Source organism: Poecilia reticulata, chromosome 17 (assembly GCF_904066995.2).
Source record: "Poecilia reticulata chromosome 17, P_reticulata-male-v2, whole genome shotgun sequence".
Taxonomy (NCBI): Eukaryota; Metazoa; Chordata; class Actinopteri; order Cyprinodontiformes; family Poeciliidae; genus Poecilia; species Poecilia reticulata.
This window is the reverse complement of record NC_088846.1, coordinates 12439059-12448565: the sequence shown is the minus strand read 5'-3', so window position 1 is coordinate 12448565 and position 9507 is coordinate 12439059. Positions and strand designations below refer to the sequence as shown.

General features: G+C 37.5%; 1 protein-coding gene across 1 annotated transcript in view; it reads left to right on the top strand.

The window, feature by feature from the left end:
• abhd17aa (abhydrolase domain containing 17A, depalmitoylase a) overlaps positions 1-9507 on the top strand; it is a 14476-nt gene that overhangs the window by 475 nt on the left and 4494 nt on the right. The window contains exons 2-5 of the mRNA XM_081598449.1: positions 287-373; positions 6726-7218; positions 7382-7576; positions 8910-9089. Coding sequence (XP_081454575.1) covers positions 6740-7218; positions 7382-7576; positions 8910-9089 — 854 coding nt within the window. The 5' untranslated portion in view covers positions 287-373; positions 6726-6739. The remainder of the gene's footprint in view (positions 1-286; positions 374-6725; positions 7219-7381; positions 7577-8909; positions 9090-9507) is intronic.

Below are 9507 nucleotides of genomic sequence, written 5' to 3'. Positions count from 1 at the left end.
GTATTATCCCTGTTTACCCTTGTCAAAAGCATCTGATGTCATGCAATTTATCGCCTATTGTTCGTAGAGACCAACAATTTGCTTTCTTTGGAGTATTCGCATAAGTAATCCTTGTTATATCGAGTCCTTAAAATAAACTCACATGTGTGATCTGTGATTTTAAGGGTTTTTAAACGTATAGTTTACTATAAAATTAGACTGGAATACAAGAAGGTGTATGTTGTCTGATTGTTTGTTCGTATTTAGTACACTGTTCAATTTCAACAAATCATTTTACTTTGACTAGGATCTGGCTGGCTCACCGAAGAGACTGCAAGACGTTGGTGCAGAGCTTTTCCAGTTAACTTCAACAAAAAAAGATTTCTAAATACAGGTATGTGTGCCATTTATCCAAGTAGGTATGTTAAGGTTGTAACCTTTTCAAAAGGATAGTATAGAAAAGTAATTTATTTAATCTGGACAAATTATATATATATATATATATATATATATATATATATATATATATATATAAAAAATCAATGTTATTAATAAGAGGATTATCTGTGTAGGTTGAAAGGTTAATGTTTAAAAAATTGAAATTCTTGGGTAATTTATGTCTACCTGAGGAGACTGAAATATGTAAAACGTTCAGATTTATTATTAAAAACAGCAACAGAAAATATTGTTCTCAACATAAAATGCATCCTGCTTTTATTTATTTTTTTAATCTAAAGATTCTGAATAAATACTTAAAATTAAGACAAAAACTGGACCTGGCACAGGCCGCTTTAGCGTATGCTTGAGTGGTGGACTGGTTTATTTAGGAAATGTTGACTCTTGGAGCAGGTGTTCTCAAGTTCAGTCATCGAGAGCTATCATTCTGTCACTTTTAGATGAATCACAGCTCTGACATGCCTGAAATCCCCCACCAGGATCCATTTAGCTCTGCAGAGATCTGTTAACCAGCACTTAATTTGATTCAGGTGTGCTGGAGAAGGGACGCATCTAAAAGTTGCTTTATCTGTACTGGATTTTGTTACCGCTGCTTTAAAGACTATTTGATCCGTTAAAAAAATAATTATAAATCCACCCCTTTTTAGAAAAATATAGCATGAGATTATCGGACCAAAAATTCAACAACAAACCCTTGATATGTTAATAACTGGGACGACAAACTGGATTGCAAATGACATATAGGTATTCTTAAAGGTACAAAAACCATCTAAGTGAATATGGTTGCATATTTGAGCAAAAGGAGCAATCGCGAAGAATTTTTTTTGGTTTGGACATTTTATTTATCTTGTTGTGCTAATAATTTTTTGGCAGGCAACATGTGCCTCTTAAATCTCCGCCGCCTACACTCTGGTGTTGGATCAATTCCTCCCTAACTTATTTTTCTTTAGTTCTTTTTTTGTGTAGTCTTATAGCTTAGAACACACATTTCTTCTCAATTTACAACACTGGAACATTGATGCCAGTTATATTTTTGTTGCTGCTCTATATTGAGAATGAAAATGTGGCAGATCTACATTGTATTACATTTGCAGGATGGGTCTGCAGAACTTAGTAAAAAAATGACATTCTAACATTTTAACAATGCTTGCTTGTTTTTTTTTCAAAACAATGAATGTGACCCAAGACTGTGATTTAGGTGTTACCTTTGTAAAGACAATGCGCTATTCTCACACATTGCAACTTCTAAAAATCTAATTACTTTTGCGAGATCGAACTTCAGGCTCTTCTCCGGCCTAAACGTTAATATTTTGATTAAAATATCAAATTTGGGTGATTGTTTTCTTCTGAGAAACTTTTGAGGTTCTCTTTTTTTATATACTGGTGAAAGGAGTAAAGTTTAAAAGAAAAGAAAATCTTTGCCTTTATTAAAATTGACATAATCTAAAGCAAAGCATTAAGGAGTGAAATAGCTTTGAAATACTAAATATAAATACGCTTCAAGCCGATCTACCTACAAGTGTATCAAAACAGACGGTAAGTAAGGTAGCGTTGACACTAAAACAAACTGCTTTGCATGAAAAAAACTTTTAGCGGGAGCAAATTGGAAGTCAATTGAAGACTGCGGCTTTGAAAAGCAGACAAAAGGCTGTCCTGTAGAAACTTCTGATAGTTGATAATATTTGATCCTAACAAAAACCGTCAACTCCATTGAAAGGAACACCAATGGTGAGTGAATTAAGGAGGGCGCCATTGCAATAACAATGTAGGGCATGTAATCCAAAATGTTTTCATTAAACTGTAGGGCTATTAGTTTAAGTATAAACATGGCGTTTATTTTATTAAAGTACCAGACAGAGACTTTGCGTTGGCAAGTTCCTTCACTAAAAGGCCCAGCATGGTTGCCGTGCCAACGTGTCAAAATCGGCCTTCGTTGTCACAGCTTCTTGATGAAAATCTCATAACTTTGTTCTCGGCCTCGTGTCGTCCACCCCTTCTTGTCACAAACCCGCCTGACAAACGTTTCACTGCCCTCTGCAGGTGTAATTATTGTGTGATTGGTCAGAATTTTGTGGCCGTGTTTGTTTATCCAGAAAAGCTCTTGGTCAACAATGTGCATTGTGCATCTCTCTATCCATCTGCCGCTTCTGTTGAACCAAAAACATTGAATTCCCCTCTGCTCTGTTCTGGTCCGACGCAGTGGGTAAACGCTGGCCATTTAAATAACTTTGATCTGTATCTTGGAACGTCATTAGTTTGGCCGCAGACATTGACGAGGAGTTTCGCTCCGCTCTGATGTGTTTCAGCCCATTGTCCTGCTGCAAACCCCAGTTGTGCTTTAGCTAACGGCCATTAATTACGGCCTGACCGACTCCTTCAGAAATGTTTTCTGGAGAGAAGCATTCACGGCCAGCTGTCCAGGTCCTGAAGCAGCAAAGCAGTCCAGACCATCTCACCACCACCACTATGTTTAGCCCCTTCTTCACGTCAAGTCTTACTGTAGCTAGTTAATGTTTAAGTTGACTCTGACCAGGTCATGAGTAAATATGGGCAGGAATGTGGGTGGAGCGCGCAGGAGCTGTGGGCGACACTCCGATGTCATTTGCTGCGCCAGTCATCAACGGAGAACCTCGAGGTTGTGATTTTGTTGGACTCAAATAAATCCAGATATTTTATTTTGTCTTTAAGACAAACATGCAAAAGAGCCAAGTAGTTAAGATTGAAGCCTAAAATGATGCTACATCTCTTCCTCCACTTGGGCGTTATATTGGCTCACTCAAATGAACCATAATAGTTAATTTTTTCTTATAGAAATTCATTACTTGTGTGGCTTTGTAGCTTCTTTCCAGCTTGGTTAGGTTTAAGTGATTTTTGTGACTCCACAGGTCTGTCGCTTATCGGGAAAACAGAACAAATAATTAAGACAACTGTTGTTTAAAAAATGGAATTTCATTCACAAATATTTTGCATCTAGATTTTATTTTATCCTCATTAAACTAAATTGAGTTCATTTGTCTTTTTCCCCATTTGCAGTGATTAATGTGTTATATTCTGTAATTCATTAAGTGTTGCTGAGCAAACATGAGCTAATGAGCATAATAAAACTGTTGTGTGTCATTAAATGGGAAAAGTGCGAGACTGAGAAGGTGTGAGAGAAGCATTTTGACTTCTAAATGTTGTTTATGTTGTCATTTCTGTCAGGGATCATGTGTTAAATCAATAAAGTCTAATAAAAAGCCTTTCTCCATCTCCCTCTCTCCTCCCTATTGTCCAATATCTTGTGACATCCTGTCTCCCCGTGGTTATTACTAATATTTCACAGTCGGTGATAAATGTGTCATTGTGGTAGGCTGCTTTTCCAGTGGGTCAGATGACAACATGCCAAATTTCTCTACAGATGTGTTATTGGAAGCACCGGTGTATCTGTACACACTGGTGCACATACTCGATAGAAAGAGCTGCAAAGACTCGGATCAGTGAAAATAATTATCGTAAGGTTTTGCTTTTTATCGACTCTGGTGCTTTGTCGATCATGTGCAAAAAAAACATAAATTCATATTAAATTTATTTGGCATAGTAAGGAAAGTTTTGAGTTGTTGCAAAAAAAAAAAAAACTGTTCATTTTAGATTTAAAGTTTTTCCATAAAGGGTTAAGGTTTATGTTTATTTACTTTATGTCAGAAAATTTGCAATAATGATAATGAATCAGAACGCTTACTTCCAGCCAGAGTTTTTATTTTGACAATTGAAGCTCCCCCCTTTACCCTTCGGTTAATACAGGTGTCATATGAAAATCACAGGATTCCTTCAAATCTTTATAACCCAACGTTTGCGTTTGAAGCTCAGCCTGAAAAGCTCACAACTTCTTGCCGTGTTAAAGCAACCTGATAATTGGTGCAATTTGGAGGTGTGTGTACTTATTCCTCGTTGGAGCTATGCATTGTATGTTTTTTTTTATGTTTTAGTATTGATGCTTTGTTGCCATTGGTTGGTTAGGTGATTCTGGCTAGTAGCCCTTGCCTTAGCACAAGGCTGCTTCATATTTTGATTACCAATCAAAGTACTTACCAATGTCTCATAGTACGCTGCTACTACCAGTCACCATGGAGGAGTTGTGCATTCTCAGTCCAGTCTGGGAACTCTTGTGCTTCATCACACTTAACGTGGATTAGGGATAGGCGACATGGATTTGAAATCTCATCGCACAATATTGTTGCATTTTTCTTTTTTAACTAACAAAAATACAACATATATTTAGAACCTCTTCCTAGGAATTTATTTGTTTAGGCCACTGTGTAGCTGCGACTACATGTCTCTGTACTCAGCGCCCCACAAACCCCAAAAATACTGGAATCCCATTTCAAAATGGCTTTCCAGGAGGCCTGTTGCATGAAGAAAAGTGACTTTCATCACTACACCACACACAATAATTGCATCAGTAATATTTTCACATTAATCGACACTCTCATGTAATCAACATTTAAAAAAACCCCACCTATTTTGACAGCACTGTCAACTTTCGGGGTTTTCAGACTATTAATTGGAATTTACTGTTATCATGATAAACCCAAATATTTATTACCTGTAAGAAATTTTTTATGTCAACAATAAATTACATTTCTAGTATCCCCAGGACCCTCCAGACCTGGATGGTTTATAATGTTGTGTAGCAGTAGTCTGAATGTGAACAGGGATTTGAGTAAGTCCCGTCTCTAAAGGTGTCAGCAGAGCCGGGCTTTAGACTTCAGAGCAAATCCAAAGTTGTCAATCGTTGTCGCGACATCCACAGTGATCAACATTAGTTTAGATTGCTCTTCTTTTGCCGTAGTCTTCCTTTTCTGCAGAGCACACGTTTACAGAAGCTGTTAATCGCATTAATGCGTTTGTGAGAGTCCAAAATCCTGTCAAGAATAATAGTGTTGCTGTTTTGTTTGACTTAGCTGTTTATCTTTATACGCCTCTATACTAGGATAAAAAACATCATGACACATGTCATGCTGATTATTGCTTTCTCAGATTATGACTATGTTGGACTGAGATGATCAAAGTAATATTTCTTTGGGTACATTTTTAAAAATTAATATAAAAAGTAATAATGTGTTGGGAGTATTTGCTAAATTCTTTTTTTTTTGTTGTTGTATTTTTAGGCTTGTCCACCTTAAACATCAAAACTATGTTTACAATGTCGCTCTTTTATGCTTCAGATATTTGACTCCACATATTCTGAGTAACTGATGTCTTGCTTCTGTGTTAAATTACTTTTTTCAAGCAACATATTTTGTAAATGTTTCTTTTTTTTAAGCAAATGACTCTTTGCAACTTAATTAGATTGATCAGCTTTTTGATTGCCAACAGGCACTGGCTTTTAAACTGTTGACTCATCGTTAGTCCTGGACTTGTGTCTAAAGGTTCAAATTATAAAAATAATTTACGTAAAATTTGTCAGCTGGATTCTTGATCTGGAGAAAAAAAAAATCATAAGCAGTTTTATTTGAGCATAACATTGGCCCTACATTTCTTTTAATGCACTATTTATTTTTCTTGTAAAATGACCATCTCTCTATAAAATAGCTTCCATATTTTTTATCTCCACACTCCTTCCCAGATACAGATATACGCAGATGTTTTTCCACATCAAGTTAGAATTAATTGCCATTCAGTGGTGAGCTTTGAGTAAAGCGAGTGGCCATCTCTTTATTGTTGCTTTTTCTTGTGGCTTTCCTCACAAGAAAAGCTCCACTTATCACAAACCCAGCGAAACACAGAAAAAGGTTCATGTTGATCTACAGCTGGATATAAACCTTTCCTGCCCTTTTCTCTGCTCTGTGTTCTAATCATCTTTTTTTTCCTTCACTTATTCTAAATGAACCGATTCTGATTTGTTTGGATTGAATACAAAATGCATTGTTTTAAAGACTCAAAAATGGATTTAAAAATATTTTTGCAGCATTTTTTTCATCCCACATCACAAATATTGAGCCAACCTTACAGACAAAACGGAGCATGTTTGTATAGGTAATGCTAAGTCCAAGTATTGCTCAGTTAGTTGTGGAGTTCCTCTGGGGTCATTCCTTGGATCCATTTTATATAAACTTCTCCATGTAAGGTCATTCGCTGCCTGCCATGGAGTTGCATTCATTGCTATGTAAATGACACTCAATTTTATGTGAACACTAAAGCAACTGCTTATGTTATACATTTGTCAAGAAGAAATATTCAAATATCAGTCAAAAAAAAACCAACAAAAAACGTGTGAACTTGTTTTAATTAATTTTGTCTCTCCTCTTCAGATTTGTGCCAGAAGATGAACGGCCTGTCCATACGAGAGCTTTGCTGCCTCTTTTGCTGCCCCCCCTGTCCCAGCCGCATTGCAGCCAAACTGGCTTTTCTCCCTCCAGAGCCCACTTATGCGTTGCTCCCCGACCCAGATCCCGGATCTGGAGCAACAACCGTGTCTGCCGCCAACTCTGGAGCTGCTCCTCCGTCACTCGGAGCGCCGGGACTGCGTTCGCGGCTGGGTAACGCTGGTGGATCAGACAGAGGAGGCGGTGGAGGAGGCGGTAGTGGCGGTGGAGGAGGAGGAGGAGGCAGCAGCAGTGGCGGCGCTGCCACCACCAGCAGCACCATCACTGGTCCCGAAGGCAGGTGGAAGTTGCACCTCACAGAAAGAGCCGAGTTCCAGTATTCGCAGAGAGAACTGGATGTGACCGACGTGTTCCTGACCAGATCTAGCCGAGGGAACAGGGTTGGATGCATGTACATACGCTGTGCTCCCAACGCCAGGTGAGACATGAATCACCACTGTGAGACTGTCGACGCTCAGATCTGCGCTTCATAAACCTGTTAGCAAGCCACCAGCGTTGTACAACAAATTTCAGGTTTGAGTTTCCAGTCTTTGTGCTCCACTAACTCCCATCCTTCTCTTTCTTCCCTGTCTGTCGCTCAGGTTCACAGTGTTGTTCTCACATGGCAACGCCGTAGACCTGGGTCAGATGAGCAGCTTCTACATCGGCTTGGGCACCCGCATCAACTGCAACATCTTCTCCTACGACTACTCAGGCTATGGCGTTAGTACCGGCAAGCCATCTGAGAAGAACCTTTACGCAGACATCGACGCTGCGTGGCACGCCCTTCGCTCTCGGTAAGGAGGCAAGATTCGTTTTAATTTAGCTGGTGGATAACATTTGAGCCCCTACTGGCTCTTTATGTTATTTTATTTTTTAACAGTGACTCATTTTTAAGTCAGACCAGTTACTAGATAGTTGCAGTAACTTTATTATAAGATATTTATAGTTTTGTTGTACAATAGGAGTATGGTTTTGGCTATGTATTAATTATGAATAATGACTAAAGACGCCAATAAAATTAGTAATTTAGATCCAAATAACTGTCAGTGCTCCACACTATTATAGAAAAATTAATAGGCAAAGAGTTCAGTATGTTATTGTTCCAAATACCTGCCTGATGAGGCTGTGATATTTAAATACTAAACCCATCACTGTTGTTATTTGAACAGCAATAAGCTATATATTTGTATGAAATAATAAATACAGACACTTTCTCTTGTAAAGAAGTTATGAGAGAAATGTAATTATTTTGTGAAATTTATTCACACAAGATTCTGCCTTACAATCTCAATACGCTAGTACACAAGTAAAGCTACTAAAAAGTACAAATATAGAAACGGAACCGATAAAATGATGCAGTTCAGTATGAATTGTTAGTATTGGGTAACCACATTTATTTTGTGAGGTCTGTAGATGAAATATAAAAGCAAGGGGAAAAAAAGAATGAAAAATTGAGATTGGGTTAAGTTCACAGCTGGATTGTACTGGATTTTCCTAAATCCCATTTGGTGAAACAAGAGGAACATCCGCTGAACTTGAAATTCCAGTTGACTCTTTTCTGTGTCATATATTTTGAAACAAAAAACAAACCAAAAAATCAGTCAGGACCGTGGGCAGCTCAGGCTTTAAAAAAATAGTAATCAATATTGGCTTGAAAAGCTCAATCTGTGCATTTCTAACTACTGCATTAGACAAAAACGATATTATAAAGCTCTTGGGACTTCTTCCTAGTTTCAAAATAACCAAACCTGTGACTCAACGATTCTTTTTATTTTTATTTTAGAAAAGAACTGTGTAAATTTAACATACAGTGTCAAAGGTCAAATTGCAAAGCGTAATCAAGTGTAGTAGTAATTTTCCCTTTAGAATCTCAGTGCAAATCAAGACATTAAAAGGTAATGTCGCAATTAACTGTCGGGAGGAATAGTTTGTTGCTTTTATCACTCGTGGAAATTTATTATGTGAAGCACTTTAACACTTTCATCACGCGCTGTGTTGGTTGTAATATGTTTAAATTGCAAAGCTTAGTATTTGTAAAAGTATTTGTCGACCACATTATAAAAAAAAAAAGTTTTGTTCATGCTGCTTTTTCTGTTTTGTTCTGTAATTTATTGGCTTATTTTACAGGTATGGCATCAGCCCTGAAAATATCATCCTGTATGGACAGAGCATCGGCACAGTGCCCACAGTAGACTTAGCATCGAGGTTCGAGTGCGCTGCGGTGGTCCTTCATTCTCCTCTCACCTCCGGCATGAGGGTGGCCTTCCCTGACACAAAGAAAACTTACTGCTTTGATGCGTTCCCCAAGTAAGTTTCTCACCTCAGGCATAAATATGAAATTTCCAAAAAAAGCAACTCATGAATAAAATGTCAAAAAGTAAACGCAGTAGCTAAAATCTATATCGAGTTGAGAAGATTCCCTTAACGGCATCTTTGGCATTCTGTAAAGTAAACTAATTGCTCTAGTCCACATAGAAACTTAGTTAAATTATTATTTTTTTTGGTCAAAACAATCAGTTAAGATTTTCACTTTTTTTTTTTTGTCAAAAAAATCATTTTACTTTTTTCAGTAGTGAAGCAAAAAGCATCAGTCAGAAAGTGAACTACTAACATCGACTCGTGTCGTACTGCTCAGTGAAAACGAGGCAGCAGTCGGAAATGAAACTCTTTGGTGTTGATGCTTTTACTGAAGGAGGAAGACAAAAAGTTAGCTATTTTTGATTTT